Source organism: Falco biarmicus, chromosome 3 (genome assembly GCF_023638135.1).
Source record: "Falco biarmicus isolate bFalBia1 chromosome 3, bFalBia1.pri, whole genome shotgun sequence".
Classification (NCBI taxonomy): domain Eukaryota; kingdom Metazoa; phylum Chordata; class Aves; order Falconiformes; family Falconidae; genus Falco; species Falco biarmicus.
The window spans coordinates 108,725,631-108,747,233 of NC_079290.1; the positions used below are offsets into that span (position 1 = coordinate 108,725,631).

At 46.7% G+C, this 21,603-nt stretch overlaps 1 protein-coding gene across 2 annotated transcripts; it reads right to left on the reverse strand.

The window, feature by feature from the left end:
- Window positions 1–3,955: 3,955 nt before the first annotated feature.
- Window positions 3,956–19,873, reverse strand: LACTBL1 (lactamase beta like 1). Of its 2 annotated transcripts, none has more exons than XM_056333665.1 (8): window positions 19,779–19,873; window positions 19,209–19,296; window positions 15,831–15,972; window positions 13,688–13,797; window positions 13,188–13,345; window positions 11,230–11,477; window positions 8,196–8,301; window positions 3,956–6,374 (listed from the first exon to the last, which is right to left on the reverse strand). In XM_056333665.1, the coding sequence occupies exons 2-8, from the start codon at window positions 19,227–19,229 to the stop codon at window positions 5,396–5,398; spliced, it is 1,764 nt and encodes a 587-aa protein (XP_056189640.1). In that variant the 5' UTR covers window positions 19,230–19,296; window positions 19,779–19,873; the 3' UTR covers window positions 3,956–5,395. The 2 variants fall into 2 exon arrangements, with proteins under 2 accessions (XP_056189640.1, XP_056189639.1); XM_056333664.1 differs by having other exon boundaries at window positions 15,831–15,975.
- Between the last annotated feature and the right edge of the window lie 1,730 nt (window positions 19,874–21,603).

A 21,603-nucleotide genomic window follows, 5' to 3' on the forward strand; every position in this document is an offset into this window, starting at 1 on the left:
AGCCTGTTAAGAGAATAATATGGAAATGCCTGGTTCATATTACCTAGCAGCGTTGACTGTCAGGCTCATAGTGATCTGAAACACTTTCCCTCTGTTCCCTGAGGACAGGCAAACCAGGACAAGTCTGACCAAGCCCAAATCTAGGCAGCTCTTCACTGCTTCCAGAGGACTAGGGCTCAGCTCTTGCTGTACTGCCTCATTCAGACTGTGGTGACAGATGGAAAAGTGCCACTGGAAGCCAAAAGCAGAGCCTTTCTTGGTCTTCTCACTCATTTTCCCCTTTTATTTCAAACCTGAAGACCCTGAGACCTATTTTCCTTTACCCCATATGGAGACCTGATGTTAGCATCAGGCTAGCAGATCTTTCTTTCTAGGGAATGTGGAGCCCTTTGCCTTACTCCCTCCCACGTCAGGATTTCCAGTCCCTGCTGGGTGATAAGTCTTTTGTGGCCAATTTGTCAGTCACTATATTTCACACTACGAAACCCAAGCCAAATGCCTGATCAAACAGTATCAGATGGCTTGAGACAAACTTCAGCATGTCCCACAGGAACAATCCTTCACCTAACAGCAAGCAACTTTTTGCCCAGCATCCCTGGCAGCCCAGAGGGATGCTGTTCACAGCATTTCTCAGCCAGTCCTCTCTGCTTCTGCACTCTGTTTTTGTTTAACACTTGGTCTCTTCCCAATTCCTCTGCACGTGTCATGGTACTGCTGGTCAGGACGTGCTGGATGGTGTTTCAGGTAAAGAGGATGCTGTGGAGATCTGGTGGCCCCTGGGAAGACCTGGTGCAGTTGTCTTCCAAGGTGTCCACATCCTGCTAAGGATCTTCTGCTCCTTCTGCTCATGTTATGGCACTGGACCTTGGATACTATCAATGTTTCTTATTGATATTGGAAACTGCCCACAGAGTGTTTCCTCCACAGTCACGACATCAGGACCCCAAAAGTATGGTGGGCCTAACTACTAAGTGCAAACACAGGATTCTACCTGGTGAACTAAAGTAGGGGTTGTCTTTGCTGGTGACATACTACTGTTATGAGTGCAAGAATGAGCCCTACCGAGAGCCGTTGTCACGTCAAGCCACAGCTCGTCACACAGCTCGTGCGCAGCTGGGCTGCCCAAATGCCTATGGAATGTAAACAGAGATTGACTCACTTCTCTGGAGACAATGTTGGAGATTTTCTGGCATCTGTTTTCTTCACGACTGCTCATAAAGGCAAAAGTGAATGGAGAAGAAAGGATTAAACTTGCATAAACTTGCCTTTGCCTTTTGAAGCATATATGACCCTATCTAGAGTGAGAATTGCACTCATAGCAATATGTATTGATGTTTCCCTGCTAACTGCCAAGTAGTTAAACATTTACCAGTATTCACTTTCTGGGTGAAAAGGAGACAGTGACTGGTTTTGACCCAGCAGCTCTCTTCACCTCCTCTCTCTTAAAGGATGGATGCTGATGTTTCTTTTTGACCAACTCCTACAAGCTCCTGTGGAACTGAAAAAGTTGAAAAGCTTGGGCTTCACATCACAGGGACTTAACGCATGCCTTTGTGACATCAACGCATTTCTGAGGAGGAAAACGCAGAGCCTGGAGTTGGTGTTTAATAAAATTTCGGACCCTGACACCAAGACCCAGCCTTCTCTAGCCTGACTTCATGTCTTTTCTGAGTCCTGCCCCGGTGGTGGCTGCAGACAGATGGACACATCATCTTACTCCCATCTTCGAAACAGAAAACTTCTGCGAAGATGCTGTCCAGCAGACATCTGGGCCACATTGCTGTGGTTCAGGAGAAGTATAAAGAAGTGAAGCATGTAGGGCTAAATTGCTGTTTTCAAAATGTAGGTTGAAGCTTGAAGCTTGATATCACCCTCACTTGAGCTAATACTCCTGAAGGTGAAGTTCTAAAAGGGAAGAAGTTGGCTTAACTAATGTTATGGTAACATGGGACCCCGACAAACACCACCATGTTCTGCTCATTGGTGAACTTCAGCTCTTCGGGGCGATGTTGATGCCACACGTTGAGAACTTGCCCTTAGGTGGCAGGCAGCCCATGGAAGTCCTTCACGTCTAACAGAAGAGTTGCTTGTGATAGCAAGGGCTGGGTCTGTCTCAGCCAGCGGGAGGCTGGGAATTCATAGAGGCTGATTCATAAACTTATTCAAATATGTGCATTAAGATAAGATGAATCCATTCTACTGACTAGAGTTGTTAAATCACACTGATTAGAAGGGAGTTCAAAGGGGCTAGCTCAGACGTAGCTTTTTATATTTTGCCACATCAACCTCATTCCTAGTGGCCAAGAGCCTTTGAACTTGTAGACTAGACACAGTATTCAGGGACCCTATTTCAATATTGCATGGCTCCACCAGTGCTCCTTGGAGCAGAATTTGGTCTCCTTGAACCAGTGAGTAACCTTTTTGTTGCTGGGAATGTTAATGAAGCATATTCTGTTTGTTTGGTTCCCTGATGAGTAATTGTAAAAAAAAAACCCAAACATTTTTAAGCACATGGTTCCTACAGGCTGCTGCTAGTCACCTTTTAAAACACACACTTCTGCGCAAAGTGAGCAGTGGAGGAGATGTTTACACATTTATCGTGCCTCTTGTTGGAGCCAGTCTCTGACACCGATGAAATAGCATTGGGATATTTTTTAATTCAGCAACAAGCGCACACAAAAGCTTAAAAAAGGGACTCAGAATGGTAACTTAGATTCTGTATTAAAATGGGAAGTTTATGAAGAGCTGTTAAAGCTGGTATAAAGCAGCTGCTAAGGCATCTCAGGTCACGCCAGGTCACAGAAGCTGGTTCTGCTCTTCTTAGGATCCTGTTGGGCATGAAGTAACAGGAAGAAATTGGGTATTTCTGTCGGTAGCATTGACTCAGCACCATGACTCGCCGCTCTCCGTGGATGACTGGCGTCCTCCAGAACCCCACCTTACCCTGCCTGCCCCACACAGCCTCTCCCAAACCCTCTGCACAGACATCCCATGGTCTCCTCCCTGCTCTCCATACCAGGTAAGGGAGCTCTCCTGCCTGCCCACAGGAGCAGTGTAGGAAGCTCTTGGTCACCTTCCCGGTGCCACCCAAGGTTCAGTGAGATGAGCTTTACTGCAAGTGTGGGTTCGTGCTGTGAAGAGGAAGAGGCTGCACTTTGCTGTTAATAGGAATGACCAAGAGCACCCAAAGGTATCAGTGTACAGGTGTGAGGGTGACTCACTAGGAAAGGACAGACCTGTTAGTGTCTGCATTACTGATGGAAAAGTAAAACATCTCAACCGCTTCATCAGACAGATGGAGACAGTCCGGTGTGGGGCTTCATCCTGACCACTGAGTGACATTGGATATAAATCCTAATTTTTCTTGGAAGCCTTTAAAGGTAGCTGATGGCTAAACAAACACTCCTTTTGTTCCAAAACAGGAAAACCAGCCCCAAACTGGCACTTTGCCCTCACTCAAAAAGACCAGGGTTAGAGCACTCAAATATCTTGCAATCAGATATCACCTCCAGTGAGCTGAAAGTCCAGAAATGTGTCAGGCATGTTATGTCATTGTGTAGGCACCTCTGCAGGAAATCAGCCCCAGGGCAACGTATCTGCCTGCACACGTACCTCTGGGCATGAGCACACACATGACAGCAGCAAGAATTCACATCGAGTTTATTGCTGTTGCTATAGCCCAGATTAAATACTTGAACATACGAGGTGGTACAAGGTGTGAAATGCAATAACCTACAAAGTCCAGAGGAAATGAGTATAGCAGCATCCATGACTGCCTGTAAGGCAAGGGCTACGTTATTTCTTATGTTTCTCAGGGAACTGAAATTGTTTGAACAAAGGCAGGGAACAGAGTCTGCAGATCATCATTTTCTCCGCCTTCAGCGATGGCCCCTCTACACAACACTGAAGCTGAAGAACCGCACAAAGAGTGAGAACCGTGAGAGACAACAAGAGACAAGGGACGCAGGAAGATTTATTTTCTCATCCTCTCTGAGACCTGTCCACTTCCATGACTTGGTGTGGGCAAGCAGCAGCAGGACATCACTCTGCAAGAGGATCCAACCTCATACCAGTCATGGTAGGGGAGAACATGCCCTTTGGCTGTGCTGGTGTGTTTACCCTTTCCTACATCCCCCAGGATTTACATGCTGTGCAGCCACTGCCATACTCTGCAGCTAGGGTATTCATTGTAACCTAAGAGTTATCTTGCCCTGGCGCTGCATGCTTTTATTTCAGGCTCCGGTTAGGGCTGCGATGACGACACTCTCCTCAACTTGAAGGGGCATTGCAGGAGCCAAGACTCCTCCATCAGCGGTACTTGCCCTGTCTTGTGCTCATGCCTGCCACTGTTCCCGTCGCAGTGACATGGTGTTGGTGTTACTGGCCTGTCCTGCCTTGGCATGGAGTGGGCACAAGAAAGAAGTAGAAAATGCACCTGTGGCTTTGCAGATCGCTTGCAGGCACACCTCTCCTGAATGCAGTGCTCCTGGAGCTAATGCACTTTCCCTTAGCATCCTCCCTCACACACGCCTAAACACAACGGGTACATACGCATACAGACACCCTGCCTCAAACACACGTAAAGATTCCCATACTAAATACACGTAAAGTTTCCCACTACTTAAACGCCACACTCACGCACTTGCCTGGAGACTGAGATAGTCACAGACCTGAGTCCAGCTGGGATACACCAGCCTATGGCTTTATACGGCCCCGCTCACAGGAGTAAGATTCATACTTCTATACTTAAGTGCTACAATATCCTTTCTGCTTTTGCAGAAATCTACGGAGCAAATACATAACCACGTTGCTCTCTGCTGTTTTCACACCTCCCCTCTTGTGACCCAGGGAAGACATGGACCCTTCCTTCCCAGACACCACAGGCAAGGCTTGGCATCAGGCTGGTGCCATTCTCTAGCCCATAATCTTTTGGCAAACCGGAATAAGGAATCTCGTTCATGGTAGGTGGGCTCCTGAAGAGCCCTGGAAACCCCCTTGGACTGAAGAAGAGATATTTTCTGAGAGAGATGGGAAATCCTCAGCCCTTTGAAGGTGCCAGTCAATCACCACAACAGTCATCAAACAGTGTAAGTGTTGGAGACTTAAGTGCTTGGCTATTTTTTTTATGGGATGCAGTCACCATCCAGCCAGCACATTCCCACCTCTTTTTTCTGCAGGCATCCCCAGTTGCTAGCTGGGCTGTGCACTGCCAGGGATCACGTGTCGTTAACATCATTTTAGAAGCGGGATATGACATATTTGTTGGGCAAAAGAGCCGTCTGCCACCGTCTTTCCCTTTTAAATGGCATCCATAAAGCCACACAGACAGGAGAGTCTGGTGAGACACAGATTTGGAGCCACCTCCCAGAAGTGGTCGGATAAGTAGAGTGGACATTTAGCTATAGAATACGGGTTTACGGAGCACACGCACCACGTTGTATGTGTTCAGCCCTGGTGCATCAAACCCGGGAGACAAACCCTGGCGATCAAACGGGTAAAAGTTAAAGAGCTGCCCATTCTGGGTCTCCAGTGAGATGGAGGCAGAGCCTAGGTGCAGGACACAAGGGAACTCCTTATCAAAAACAACTTGGAAAACACGATCTTCCAGGTGGTGGAGCTTGATTGTCCGGTACTTTTCAGGAATCAGCTCTTCCACATGAGGCCCAAACTGCTGCATGACCAGCACCCCACCAGGTCCAACTTTGATCTCATAGAAAGTCAGGTTGGAGTAGGTATAGTAGCCAACATAAGGGCCTGGACTTGGAGGAGGAATCAAGCTTTTCTCTGCCTCTCTGAACGCTGTCTCCATGGCAGGAATCAGATAGTCATATGCCTGAGTCACGATATCTCCACCCTGTGGCCTCGGCCCCGCCATCAGTACAATGAAGCTCAGGCAGAGCTTGGGGATGAGTGAGAAGGTGGCTGAGTAACCGTCAAGGTCTCCATCCTTCCTAATGACATCATATCCCAGTTGCTCATTAATTTCCCAGGGTGTGCCGGTCTTGTTTGCGAAGTATTCAGTGGAGCACTTAAACAGAGGGGTCAGCATTGTCTTCACTGTGTCAGGCTCTAGGAGACGACGGTGGTAGGTGCCTAAGAAGACCATTGCCAGCTTGGCGAGGTCGGCAGCTGTGGAGTACATCTGGCCAGAAGGCCTGTACCAGCCCAGGTCATAGAGAGGGGCTGGCTGCCGGCTGCTGTAGAAGCCCACAGCCATCTGGGAGCGGATCGGGGGTGTAATATCGAAGCCAGTGTCCTCCATGCCCAAGCGGTCCAGGATGTTCTCTGAGACCCAGCGCTGGTATTGCCCCTCAGCCGCATGGTCGGCTAGCACGTGTGCCATCAGCGAGAAGGCCAGATTGCTGTAGTGGCATCTGGAAAGGAAGAGGAATATATCTGGATCAGCCTTACCTCTGTGGTACGGTGTGGGTATGGCTGGGCAAAAACACCAGCCGTGTGTCTCTACTCCAGGGACAAATTCTTGGTTTGTATCATCATTCTCAGATGACACGCTAAAGAGAGAGGAGAGCTGAAGGAGGCATGGAGAACAACCAGATGTTGTGGCCCTGAGTTGTTGTTAAGTCAAGAAAGAAAAGTTCTGACTTATTATGATTCATCACCAAGCCATATATCCATTCCTTTTAAGAGCAGTTGAGAGTTACAGTTGCTTACCTTGAAGGTCTCAAAATCCCAGGTAAGCCTTTTTGGAGATTTAAAACGGTATAACCACTTAAGCACCTCGGCTACTTTAAGATGGTAGAAGCACTTGAAAAGCACTTAAAAGTCTATAAAGCTGCATCCAGCAATGTTGAGTTATTGAAGACACCTGACTGTTTTAGTCTTCAATACCCATAAAGTGATTTTAATATTTATACTGGAATGAAGTTTAATGGCATGAAGACATGAATGGGCAACTTTTTTTTCAAACATATTTTCAAAATTCATCATGTTTTCAGCCTCGGGTTTTGTTGGTTTATTTTTACTTTTTTAATTGCGTGAAGCCACACATCTCACTATCTTCCTGAGGCCTATTTGGATTTATAATTATAATTATGATACCATCATAAATTTGGTACCACTTCAACCATTTCCAGTCCATCTAGCTGAATAAAAGCTTAACGAGCATTTATATTTCCACCTCGAGAATAAATATATTCTAGATCTAAAATTTTATATCTGAATGGAGCTGAATTTCAGCATACCAGGAAAACCATAAAAAGTTAAAATTGCCGTATCAATGAATGGGAATCTCCTTTAGGAAGAAGATCTATTAGCTGTGAAGTACATCCAGGAGCAGGGAGACAGAGTTAAAACGATCAACGTATCAAGTAATAAAGGGTTGAAAGACTCTGAGTGGCTGTCCTTATGCATCTTAATGGTGAGCATAATGTAAATACCAAAGAAGATGATGGTATTAAAGTCTTAAAATCGTTTAAGGAGTATCTATCGTAACGTACATGACATGGGACTACTGCAAGGTTGCTATGACTGAGCCGTTGAATTTTCTAAGCTTGCAGGCTTCAAGCCACGGCGAAGCCTCAGCAATCTTAGCCAAATTATTTCAGAATGTAATCCTATTCCCTAAAAACTGTGCAGATTTGGAAAGTTTTTCCCAGTTACTTTGAATGCTTTCCCCTGCCTGCTGTCTGCTGGATACTGTTCATATTTTTTGAGTGTTTGCAGCTTAGGTAATAGACTATATAAATTGTTACAAACATTAATAGAATTTATAGATAATCTAGAGACATGCAAGTGACTACAGCCATAGCATGATTTTAAGTGAAGTCTATGATGATTTAAACTGATTAAATTAAGATGCCTTTCCAGTTTTGAAAATCTGCATCTTTCACAGCTTAAGGGTTATTGGACCTAACTATAGCAGTTTAATGTGCCTCATCTAGTCTTCTCACTCAGGCTCTATACACATTAAAATAAAATAAAATAAAATAAAATAAAATAAAAATGCTGGCACCTCCAACAGTCAGTCACTCTTCCCAGGCTATGATGGGTGTATGGGCTGATGGTGAAACTCCCCGTCGGAATGGCTGTATCCTGTATCCATTGTGATGGATACAGGAATGTGTAGGAATGGCTGTATCCATTGTGAGCCAGGTGTATCCTTATTAGCCAGGTGAGGCTAATATGAGTGAAGAACGCAAACCCAGACCAAAAGCTCGTGAGCGAGTATACCTGACCTGGTTCCTGGATCAGCAACCAAGACATCGTCTTTCAGGAGAGCTAGAGCATCTTGTGTGTTGCCCTTCCACAGCAGGCTGGTAGATCGCAGCCTCCTGGGCAGACCTGCAGAAAAGAGGAACAAACAATTTGAGACAAATCACAGTCCAAGAAGCTTTGAGGCTGGTGAAGAATAAGCAAAAGGTAAGGTTCTATGGCAAGGTGGAAACAACGATGATGCATGCATGCACTTTTGCATAGCAAATGTGCTGCCAGGATCTCACACCAGACTGCTGGACATGGTATTTAAGTTGCGGACCACTAAATCTGGGTAATGTAAGTCCTACCCCAGCACCATCTCTGGGTTTCTACATTTCAGTAAAAAAACCCCAAACAAACCCTTGATGAATGATTACAAAAGCCCTGCATCCCCAAGAGTATTTTGGAAGAGAAGGGCATATCGAGTGCTGGGGGAAATCCCCGTCCGTATTTCCGTGTGACTGTTCCCTTGACTGCAAAGGTGTGTTAACAACAGCCCCTTTAAACAGGTTTTTGTTCTTTACACCTCGCTACAAGGGCTTGAACTTCTCTGAATCATTCCAGGCTTGGCCTAAAGCATTTTTAACTTTTTTTGTTTGTTTGTTTTGTTAGCTTTAGCAAAATTTATTCAGGGTTTCAGAACTGAATTGGAAGTTTAAAGAACTGAAGTTCTTTTCACTTTTAATTCCACAACACTGAGCATGGACCCCCTGGAAACATCTGGCCAGGACTTTTTAAAATGCCACAGTTCTTTGCAGGGGATATATGACTCACTAAGTCCAGCACGTGGATTACATCAGGAATGAAGTCCTCGTTGCAGTTTACAGCTGACTTTGATGTCGAGTTTAGGAGGAAATTGGGAAGGGCACATGGCAGAAAGACGACTTGCAGTTGTCTGCTCGGTGAGCACGTGCTTAATCATGGCAAAGCTGGATGAAGCCCTACTCTTTTGTAGCAGCAGCACCTGTTTGTCTCAGCTGGCCTGTCCTTGGGCTTTGGAGTGGAACAGAAGCATTTTTTTCTGCTTCTGGTCTGTGGGTGGTTATTTGTGCAGCTGAACGCCCAGATAACAGATGCGCTGAACATCTTCCAGTAGATAGTGAGCCATGATGACAGCAAAGAAAACGTGGCACCACTGGCAGAGTTCAACCGGCACCATGACAGCAGTGCTGTGCCTCTCTTGAGGTTCATTAGAAATGATAAACCGGGGAATGAGTGAGCATAGCAGAAAATCCACAGTCATTGATTTATACCTCATGGGCTGCTAATTGATGTGACAAGCGTGTTGTTAATAATTTACAATAGCATCTCAGACTGTCATTTATATTTGAAAATCATAGCGTTAACAAGCCAGAGCTTCCCTCTAGCAACGTGCCTGTGAACTGTTGAGGAGAAAAATCTTTGGAGTTACTTCTGTAATATGCAATGTAGAAAAAACCCGTTTATAACGAGGATATATTATAGATAAGTTTCCACTGGAAGAATTTAGATGAAAAAGACTTTACCGCATGTCATGCAGTGGCTTTGATCTTGATGCTAAGCAGAACGTATTCCTTTTGGGTTTTTGACAGGCAGGAAATGTAACGTGTGACCTCAACATTCATTTGACTTTCAGTTGGGATTTTGAAACTGTTTCTCCTTCTACTGAATTGTCAGGGTCCAAGATGGTTGGTGTGCACTTCTGGTGGGGTCTGGGAAATTTGGGCCACATTATTCAAATAATAATAATAAAAAGACATAGGAATGTAAAAGGAGCTAAGCAGGGGGACAAATCCAGCACAGGGCTGGAAGCAATGGGGTGGCTGCATGTTACAAGGCAGCATGCTATGACCGGGTATCCTTTTGACATATGCTTTCTACAAGTGTTTCTAGGGCATACCTCACACCTCAGGAGGTGGCAGGGAACAGCAGCAGGGCTGGGAGCTGAGCTGAGCCCAAGTAGCTGCAAGGAGCAGCCAGAGCATCTTCAGGTGCTTCTGAGAGTCAGAGGGGACCAGGCAGAGCTGGTGCCCCTACGGCCATCACCAGGCTGGCTAGAGCAACCCCTTACCTGCAGGGGGAGGGGCTGGGCAGGGTTGTACACACATCTTTCTGCCTCCTGCTGCCACTTGAGGTTGTTTGTCTGTTTTTTTCCAGATTTCAGTGAGCTCATTCCTTTTTGGGGAGTTCTTATGTTGATACTGGCTTGCTTCAGGTGATGCTGTAGCCTGAACCGAGGTACTGCAGCTTGCCTCCATGCTCTTTGGATCTGAGGTCCTAATTTTAAGGTATTTATTCTAGTCTGGAATAATGTAGGTGCTACAGAGTTTAATCAAAATGCCACATGAGATTTCATCACAGGCTCTTTGGCTGTTAAATTCTGGAATCTCTGAGTCAAGTATTAGCAGCTTTATTTACAAGAAAGGTTAAAGTTCTCCTGAGTCCTGTGAGCTCCTTGTACCTTAACGTAAGAGTTAACCAATTATCAAGGTAGCAGCAGATTAATAGTCTTCTGCCAGAAAGTACAAAGCTATTAATAGCTCAGGAATCCCAGATCAGGAACTACACTGACAGCTAAATTTAGCTTAGCAATCAAGGTCTATCTGTTCAAAGCAAAGAGGTTTGGTGCCACTTTGACCCTCAACTCTACATCTCAGAAAAATGAGAGCGCCCTGGGCTGGAGTGCAAAAAACTCTTATGCAATTGGAGCCTGATTTCAGGTCATGCTACCGTGTTGAAAGAAATACGTATTGACCTTGCGTGGGAAAAACAGTTCCCCAGCCCACAGCACAGCTGGACCCCTTTCCTAGCAAGTGGCCTGGAGAAGAGTTTCCTTTTCTCACTTCACGAAGCTGCTGACAGCTTGCTTCCAAGGGTCCTGCCTGACCTCTCGGAAGTGCGAAGGCGCAGGGTCCATACTGGGAAATAACCTCAATAGCATCCTTGTTGTCCCTGGAAGATGCCCTCTTCTCTCTGTGGTCCCTTTCCAGTGGCACAGTGGTGGGTAGGGGTAAGCAAATAGCGGTGCTGTCTCACCTGAGAGCTGGCTGGCCATCCTGCGCAAGGTAACCGGTGATGGCTTCAGTGGCATTGAGCCTTTTTCCAAAAAAATCAGCCCATCTGCTGTGTATCTCTGTTCCGATTCTTTGAGCCTCCCCAGAGGGTTCTTAATAACAAAGTTCTGGGCATAACGTTCCAATGGGTCATCAAGAGACATGACTTTTCCTTCCTCCCACATCTTGTACAACATAATCGTGGGGAAGATCTTGGAGACACTGGCAATTCTATCAAGGAACAAACATTTATAGAAATGAAGAATCAAGAAACCCATGAATCAAGAGGAAAGACAGCCAGTACATGAGATTGCCCAACTGACCCACTGCCTGTAGCTTCACTTGCAACATCTTTGCTAATTCAGAGGGGAATGGCTAAAATGCAGGTCAGAAGCTTGAATTAATATCCTTAACTCTGGCCCCTACGACACAACCTTCACTAGTATCTCCCCAATAGTGCACTGGGCCACAGAACTTCTTCTGTGAGCTTAATAATCACATAATGACGTATTTCGTAAATCATTGCTTAGCAGATAGCATAACAAGTTGCAAGCAATTTGTTTTTTCCAAATTTACTGGAATTTTAAGGTTGAAGTGCCATAAAGTTTTACATTTCATAGTCAGAGCTGATATCTGGGTGGCTTCAGAACAGAATTCACAAAAGGGCTCCTGGAATGGGATTCCAGGTCTTTTTTGTTGCTTTTCAGAAATGGAGTCACGCTTCAGAGGGACAGCTGGGGGCATTTGCACTGTGCCACCAGAGGTGACATTCTTGGACTGGCACAAGACAGCCTAGAGAAAAGTAATTTACCAAGGATGTTTTCATTAATCAAGAATGAAAGTCAGAAGTTCAAAGATGATCAGATACTGTTGTAGCTCCGATCATAAATGATGCTGACTGGGGATAGATTTTGGGCTGGGGGGTGGGAGTCTCTGTGGTGCCGTTGATTAGTGCATTTGGCTGCTGACCAAAAGGTTGGTGGTTAAAACCCACCCAGGGGCATGTTCCCCTCTCTCTGCCAGTGGCAGGGGGGTTGGAACTAGATGACCTTCACAGGTCCCTTCCAACCCAAATAATTCTGTGGTTCTATGATTCTGGAAGAAATAGCATGAAGTCACCGATGCAGGCATTTTACCATGAGACAGAGGGGAAAAAAACATAATTGCAGCTGCTGAAAATTTCCAAAATTAATTGTATGTTCTGAGGACAACATTTGGTAGTCAGAGTGCAGCCCATAGGTTTCAGATGTAGCACAGTTATAAATCACTGAAAATAGATCTTTAAAGGAAGCAAACACTTCCTTTTATTTGTTTTTTAAACACACACTAAGATCTTGATGCTATCTAAAAAATAATGACCAATACAGCTTTGACTTCACTGGGAGAATGAAAAAGCGTACAGGTCTACTTTATGTTTTCAGAGGATACTCTTCCCAAACCCCATTTTTTGCTAGACTGATTTTTTTTTTTTTCTTATGACACTGTCCCTTGGCTGTTCACAAAATCTGTGCTAGCTCTCCATCTTCAGATTTGTGCCCTAGGCATCCTCAAAGCATGGAGACAGCCCTAGTAAGGAATAGTATGTTTTTCAGGTTCTTCAGGGTGGTCACTGTTATTCCATTTTAAAATGTTGACAATATTTAAAAGTGATATATAATAATATATATGTTATATAATATAATATATATAATTAAATATATAAAATGTATTTTAAAAAAATCCAAAGTAAACAACTCGGTAAGCCATGAGCATATGATAATTCAGGGACTGGCTGAAGCATCATCTCGTGAAGTTTCAGGGTAACCCAGAAGGCGTTTCTGCAGTGGACCTGAGACCATAGAAGATGCAGCGGGTGCCAGCGGCTCTATATCCAGATATCACACCGCTACATGTGCATCTGCTCTTTTTCTAGCTCTCCCATGTGCCATCCATCTGTCTCACCTGTAAATAGTGTACTCGTTGGGCACCACGGAGGAGGGGTCTGAACCATTCTTCTTCCCAAAGTTGCCGGTCCAGAGCACAGTGTCGTTGTAGATAACGATGGCAGACATGGCAGGGATACCAGCGCTGTGAATCTTCTCGCGCAGCATCATATCTACCTGGAGAATGATGGGAAAACATGAATTTCCAAATAGTAACCTCCCCCTGTCCTTACCTTGACTCACAACCTCTTGTTGTATTTTCTCTCCCCTGTCCTGTTGAGGAGGGCAGTGACAGAGCAGGTTTGGTGGGCAGCTGCCCTCCAGTCAGGGTCGAACAGCCACATCTGCATATCCAGTGAAGGACCTTTACCCATTTCTAGGTTTACATGTTCTCTACCTCCTTGTTTCCCCATCTCCTTCCCCAGAGATGCTGAGGGGCAAAATACATATTCTCCCCTTTGCACCTTCAGAAAAGCAGCCATGAGCTCCCTCTCCCTCTGTTCCCATCTCCTCACGGACCTTCTCCAATGAGTCCTTCAGAATGGGGATGGGGTGGTCCAGCGGTACAGGTTCAGGGTAGCGGGGGCACATCTGCACAGCTTCTGATCTCACTTCCAACACAGATGGGACTGGAAAACATTTCAAAGATAGCGTACGTGACCTTCAATAGATTAACAAGCTTTACCCTCACACCAGCAGTCAGCTCTCTTGCTTGCCCAACACTGAAGGACACTTCTGCATAGGAAAAGAGTCAATCTTGACTTGTTTCTGTCCCACATAAAACAGGGCTTGAAGAGGGCACTGTGCTCCGTCATGGGATGGACACGGGATGGGCAGGAGCTGCCATAGGCTTTATCTGGCTTTGCAGCCTGGAAGAGTAAGGAATTGGGAGTACAGAAGACTCTGTAGGGTACCTGACAGTGGGTTTAGACACCATGAAAGTGCCCTGCCTGTGTCTGGGGGAAAGCCTGAGCTCAGGTTCAGGAGGATGGAGTTGTCCCATGCATCTTATAGCCTTGGAAAATGGATATGGAAGTAAACTGTGAGTGCCACCTGAAATCTAATGCTGTGACAACAGCTGATGAGCTGTACACCTAGTATATTATCTGTCTTCTGAATTAGCTGTACCCTGCACATGCCAGAGACATATCTTAATTTTTTGTGGCAAGCAAAGATCATTAAACTCAGTGAGAGATAGGAACTCTCCTACTTGGAGGCACTATTTTCCCAGTTGATCCTAAGGTGTTCATAAACACAGCTCCTCTGCTCTGTAAGCTGTAAACAAACCATGTATTTATCTTTTCACTTACCAACTGAGCATGAAGCATTAGAAATACAGATGAGAAGAGACATGGCACTGTGAAAAACCTGAGATGAATGGGGATGGGTACACAAGAAGCCTACAGGCAGCCTCTGATACGCTGTGATAAAAATGTAGGGTCTAAAATCTTTTCAAGATACTGGTCTGTGGAGTACCTCTGGCACCTTCACCGTGGATTTTATGCCACCTTTGGGCTACGTAAAACTCTTATCCTGTTCTACTGTATATATTTCATCCTTGCACATACTGTGCCTTGAGCCTAACCATTGAGTTTGCCATAATCAACACAAGGGAATTCTAGTGTGAACCGAGGCTTGAGCCAATTCAAAGATCTAAGATTAGGGGAGTAGGAAAGGAAGCAAACCCGTAAGCTGGAGAATGTGGTAAGGTGTAAAAAAAACCAACCCCATTCTAAACTGGAGTGACTTTTACAACAGGATGCTAATGGAAAAGATAGAGAAGGTTAAAAAATAAATCTGTCTTTCTGGTGTATCAGTTAACCTAGATTAGTGCCAGAAGTAACGGAGCTCCTCTGAACATCAGCCAAGTTACATGGTACTCCATCAGCCCAGTGCTCATCTCCTCTACATGAGGAACGTGGCCAACAGGTCGAGGGAGGGGATCCTCCCCCTCTGCTCTGCCCTGGTGAGGCCACATTGGGAGTGTTGTGTCCGGTTCTGGGCTCCCAGTTCCAGAGGGACAGGGAACAACTGGAGAGGGTCCAGCGGAGGCTGCAAAGGTGATGAGGGGGCTGGAGCATCTCCCTTGTGAGGAAAGGCTGAGAGACCTGGGGCTGTTCAGCCTGAAGGAGACTGAGAAGGGATCTTACCAACGCCTACAAATATTCTAAGGGCCAGGGTCAAGAGGACCTTCCAACCCCTTTTTTCCAGAGTCCAGGCGCTTCTCAGTGGTGCCCAGCACCAGGACAAGGGGCAACAGGCACAAACTGCAACACAAGAAGTTCCTTCTGAATATGAGGAAGAACTTCTTTACCTTGAGGGTGATGGAGCAGGGGGGCAGGCTGCCCAGGGAGGCTGTGGGGTCTCCTTCTCTGGAGACATCCAAACCCGCCTGGATGGATCCTGTGCAGCCTGCTCGGGGGGAACCTGTTCCAGCAGGGGTTGGACACGGTGATCCCATGATCCCAGAGGTGCCTTCCAGCCCCACCGTGCTGAGATTCTGTGATTCCTAATTGTCCTTACACCAGCTAAGAGGAGGCAAATTTGTATGCTGTCTGGGGAAATGCTCTTTGGGGAAAAATGTCCACATGGGGAGAAAGTCATCCACGGTCTTAAAAATTTCTGAGCCAAACCATCACCAAGCTTAAAGATGACTACTCACCGGGCTCCACCTTGGGAAGGCTGTACTGCCACAGAAAGCAGCCCGTCATTGCAACAGACAACAGGAAGAAGAAGATGACCAACACATGAATCCACTTCATCTCCGTGAGGGTGAGCTTGAGGAGGCTCCGGCTGCTGGATGTCTGCTGTAAGCAGGAAAGTTATGGTATCAGACAGAGAAACCCCGCCTCTCGTGCATACCAGCTAGGTGAAAGAGGCACACGGCAGCACGGAATCAAGCTACGGCAGGAGCATGGACTAATTCCAGTACTATCGCAGCACCAGATCTGGGCATACCAGCCCATATGGAAATGACTGGAAAAAAACAGAGATGACTTCTTGTCTTTCAATGAGTTTTTCAAGACGTTACTCTCCTTACCTTGTTGGTTCTTGCAGAAGGACACCGTGCAGGACATCATCCACTCCTTTAGGCTCTTCCCCTCCCTGCAGGTGAACCTCATCAGCCAGGCTGACAGGATTCTCTGTTACAGCTCTTATTCCCTCCCTTCTCAACCATCACGACTTATTCCTGGATGTATTTCCAACCCCTTTTTTCCAGAGTCCAGCATCTGTTCATGGCAGCCACCAGCCAGATCATCTGAGCAGGTCCAGCTTTTAGAGATGAATGATGAATTTTTTCACCGTGTACTGTCCTTAGCCTTCTATTTTGTGCCTGTAATTCCTGTTATATCATGTACCATCTGCAAACTTGGCATTTACATGTTTTGGAAAACGGGCTAATATTTTGGGTTTGTGCAGCTCTCACAACACTGGAGACAATCCAGGTTGGTGATACTACCACAGAAATGTTGAAGAAAAACAAGGAACAGATGACAAATGATTAGGTGCCTAAGCATGAGCTGTGTGCTCATTCCCTGACGGTAGAAGGTCAATAGGGTGCTTTTGAAAGTTTGGCAATTAATGTTGTAAAACATATGGCCTGCCATTTGCATCCAATATGATCCACATTCCAAAGCTGTTTCAGGTTGTCTGGACTCACTTGTAGGCTAGACAGAATAAAACACTCCCTTTAGATTTCCACATGGCCCTTTTTTTTTTTTCGTTTTTGGAGATACAGGGTAGTTCCTACCAAAGCTTCTGCAGGTCGGTTGAGCCTTGTCGCTCACAACCAGGGCATCTGCAAAGCCCCTTCCAGACTGGCATGTGGCTCTGTAAGGATCTAACTGGGTAATCTAGGCTGCAGCTGCTGCAACTCTAGGTTGCAATTTCACTTTCTGTACAGTAACAGAAATACATCACAATTATTTCTGAAGCCTTTTAGCCTGTTCAGGCATTCCCGCATACATTTCTGAAGGCAGCTTACTTCAGGTTCTTCCATAACACAATTACAACTTCAAGGATGGCTGAAGACCATACAGGTGCCTGCAGATCCACCCAGATCTGACCCCCAGAGCACACAGACAGCCCATATTGCAGCCTAAGTGATGTGCTCCTAAGTAGGGGAATGCCATTTTGACACCAGAACCAGCTTGGTTTGGATATGCCAACCTCTTACAGGGCCTTAGTGGGCAGGAGATCATGCCCACCCAAGGAGAAGCCAGTGTATTGAGACGTCTTAAGCAGTCCTGTGCTGGCAGGCTCCAATTTGTGCTGAAGGCTGTTGCCTAGAGCTGCAATGAGATGCTGTTTTCCTGCAGCAAGGAGTGGGACAGGGCCCTCTTTGCCATGGAGCAGTCATGGGGTGACTTTCTTGGATTTAGTCCCATCATAATAAGGTGACCCCCCCACCAGCCGGCAGTTCCTTTGACCATTTTTCTGCCTTGCTTCACTGAGAAACCCTGATGGTCCCTAAAAGCATGGTGAAAGGAAAAGATTTTCTAGTATATACATCATCTCACGAACTCCAGAGTCCCTAGACCGCTAACTGAGGACCCAAAGATACCAACACCTAACTCCCATCCTTTAGTCCAGTCTCCCCTTTACATCTTGTGGGTGATGAGTGCCCCGAATGTCTCTTTTGTTCTCTGACCCATTATCTAGTGGCAATGCAATAAAACCGTGGCAATGCCATGAAACTAGAAACATGGATCTCTCTTTTATTGACAACGCACCAAAGATGCAAAAGAAGAATATTCATCACCCTGAGTAGCTGCTCTATCCTCTAAGCTACCTTTCAGAAAAAATACTACTCTTTCCCTGTACCTGGGAGGCTGTCAAAACAGATGGGTAGATACCTATAAAATAGGTATCAACAGCTGTATAAACAGCCTCCTCACGCTTCCCACTCCAGGACCTGGCTGGTGTCACCTCCCTTTCAGCTGGTTTCTCCATCGCACGTACGCTGCTCAGTGACCAGCATAAAGACAGCAAGGCAGGGGGAGAGAGGCTACCAAGGTCTCAGGCACGTGCAAATGAATGCAAACACGTGCAGGAGCAGCTTCTGGTGGGTAGGATAGCTGTATGCTGCCTTTATTCCCCTGATTTTTGAAAAATTACTGGAGGGGGGAAAGGAGAAACGGGGGTTTCACATCAACCATCCAGATACACTCTTGCCCCACCATACTCATCTGGGCAGACTGCCATGGACCTCATGAGCCGCTCAGGCACAGGCACAGCTCAGCACTGGTTAGGGAGAACCGAAAAAAACCCACCCCAGTTCCCTGCATGTACCATCACCAGAAACCATCTGGTCCCAGAGGCTGTTGTCAGGCACCCCAGTGTGTGCATACCATAACAAACTGACACCGTCCCAGCTCAGCCCCAGCAAGGGGGGAGCAGAGCACCTTGCCACGCTCCTAAATGCAGCAGGTGCTGCTCAGTCACCCTGGCTGAAGTGGCTGTTTTGAGCTCCCTGACAGCCCTGCTCCGGGTTTCCCTGTCCATTTGACCCATTCAGACCCTCCAGAAAGTGCTGATGGCTTCCCCCAGGCAAGGAGATTGACAGGGGTAGAATGGCATTTGCACTTAGTAAAGTGCCCGAGAGATTGAATGTTAATTCTTCCTAATGCTTCTCTGCTGTGCTGGTGAATCACAGCTGAAACCAAGAGGGCTGCATGATCTATTTATAGCAGCCTTCATCTCCTCCTGACATCTGAGCAGGAGGTGATTAACTCATGAGGTGGACAGTCCCTGTGTACCTCCAGCTGTCCCTCAGCAGGCTTGGGGGAGGGGGTGCAGGCTGGGCTGTTTGTGGGAAGGGGAGGTGAGGGATGTGGGGGACCTTAAGCCAGGAGCTCAGGCACTGTCTGGGCTTAATCCTGAACAGCCTCCTGGAGTTTCCCCACAGTGATAGACAAGGGAGTCGTTCCCAGCTAACGAGCTCCCTAGATGCAGATGGAGCTGGTGTTTTCTTTCCCCTTAGCTGCTGGGCACTCTGAAGGATGGTGGGAGGTCGTGATTTGCAGGAGATGAGCCTTACCTGGAGCTGTAACCCATCCATGGCTGCTCAGAAGTCTCTTCTCATGCCCTGTGCTGCCTGCCTCCACAAACAAAAGGCTCATAAAACCCTGTGATGAAGAGAAAGAAGTTACTGCAGGGAAAAAAAGGAGTCAAAGCAATGAAAGAAGCCCAGAGTAACAAAGCCCAGCTCGGGTAAGCAGACCAACAGGGGAGGACTAGTTTTGGACAGGGAGGTAGACCACAGCAACCACATGAGGAAAGTCCTCAGTAACACCTTCCCTCTGGTTTGGCAGCACCTTCTTGGTTGCAAGGGGCTGGACCTGAGCTCTGGGACTGCCATCCTCACCCCCCCTCCCAAACTGGAGCTTTGAGACCTTCAGGGCTGACACATTTCCATTGTGCCTGCTCTGCAGGGTCCTTCAAGTCCTCTCCTCAGTCTTGGCAATCACAGGCAGCCAAAAAATGGTGTGACAGTTTTGGAAGTGCCAAGATAATGGCACAGCTGCCATTCTTTGCATAAAATTTCCCTCTTGTCTTGCTACCTGGCAGCAGCAATTCAATAGGCAAACCCCACCGTAAGAGCTCTTACCAGCCTTGCTGCTACCCTCCGGCTTCCAGCGCTGACGAATGTGGGACTGCCCTGGTGCTGCAGATGTTAAGAGCATCTGAAGCACTAATCCCAACAGTCAGCTTCTCTGAGCACAGATTAATCGGCCATGCCTCACCCCTTCTAAGCAATGCAGCATCTGCCCAGGGATGTGGCCAAAAGGCAGTATTGCTGGGGATTTCATGGCTCGACCAACACAGCAGAGTGGAAAATGGGCAGGGGGGTTATCCTTAACACACTGTGAGCTGGAAATGGTAATAACGAACGGCCATTGTAATGTAAAGTACATCATAAATGCTCTTCAAAAGGGATCATATGGTCATGGCCCTGGTTATGCACCATACCCAGGGGGATTATACACCTCAGGGGTCCTGTCATCCTATTGCCTTCTTCAGATGCCCACAGGTAAGGGTGTTTTCTTCATTTCAGTATCTCTAGTAGTGGCCCAGGCTCTGACAAGCGCTTGGAATACTCCAAGTGGAGCCTATGCAGTCACGTCCCTGTGTCCCAGAGTCGTGACCAAATCTTGCTGAATGGGGCTGCAGATGACCTCCTTGCTAATTAGAGTAGATCAAGCTCCTCACAGTTTTGTTGCACCTTGTTGCTGGGAACTCCTATTTCTTTCTGTCCCTGCTACCAACGTCCCCAGGCTTTCCTTCACAGTCTGTGCAGTGATCTTCTCAAAGCCAAAGAGAAGAAATGCCCATGTAGGTAACTTATGCTTTTTATATATTGCACACTTTCATCCCATTTCTCCTTCATTTTCACTCCATTTTTGCAGAGTTCATTAAAAAAATCAGTTTTCCTGTCCTCAACTCAGTGTGATTTGCAGTAATTCATTTGTTATTCCCATATTTTTTGACCAAAGCCCCTCCTGATCTGCTCTCTCGGAGAATCCGTCTGACCCAGAGAGCCACCACCAGGGAAGGAGGAGCAGTTTTACTCCCTGCTGCCAGGTTGAACATATACTGCACGTAAGTAAGTGCGTGGAGACGTGCCACACGGTGCAGCCCATGGAGGATTCGCACCAGAGCAGATGTTCCCTGCAGCCTGTGGAAGGGACCATGCTGGAGTAGAAGTCCACACAGCGGATGGGGGAGCTGCTCCAGGGCAAATGGATATTTCTGAAGAAAATGCAGCCCCCCAAGGACCCCCACTGGAGGGGGCGTTTCCCAAAGGACGCAGCCTGTGGGGATCCCATGCTGGAGCACTGGGAAGGTGAGGAGGAAGGGGCAGCTAAGGGAAACCACTTTGTACTGCCCTTGGCCCCCTGTACCACTCTTGGGCAGGGGTGGGGGCATGGGTCTGGAGTGAAAGAGTGAAATTGAGTCTGGGAAAGGTGTTGGCTTAATATCTATCTTTTTGTTTCCCACTACCCACATTTGTTTAAATTGGCAATAAGTGAAGTTAGTTTTCCCCAAATAGTGTCTGTTTTTCCCACAAAAGTAATTTGTATGGGACTTTATTGTCTTTATCTCAGCCCAAGAGCTTTCTCACTCCTGTTTTTTTCCTATTTTCTTCCCCTTCCCTGCTGAGCGAGGAGAATGAGTGTGCAGCTGGCTGGGATCTTTGCCGTTAGCCGAGGCTAACTCCCCACAAGTGCATCAGGAAAAGCTATCCAGTGTAATTTTTTCCTGGTACTGTTCTGCAAGATCTCTGCCTTTGAAAGGTCTTCCTGCCTGTGGCAGGAAAAAAAAAAAAAAGATGCATCTCAAGGTCTCCAGGAAGGTCCCAGCTGTTCCCAGGCCACTGGTTCAGAGCAGATCCCAATGCAGAGAGCTTGTCAGGGGTTTTTTTGCTAGCTAGA

Coding starts and splice junctions, on each gene's coding strand:
- LACTBL1 (XM_056333664.1), bottom strand. CDS start 19,229: ATGGATGGGTTACAGCTCCAG. Junction 15,976..19,208: donor TGGATGGGTTACAGCTCCAG/GTAAGGCTCATC, acceptor TCCTGCTTACAG/CAGACATCCAGCAGCCGGAG. Junction 13,346..13,687: donor TGAAGGACTCATTGGAGAAG/GTCCGTGAGGAG, acceptor ATCATTCTCCAG/GTAGATATGATGCTGCGCGA.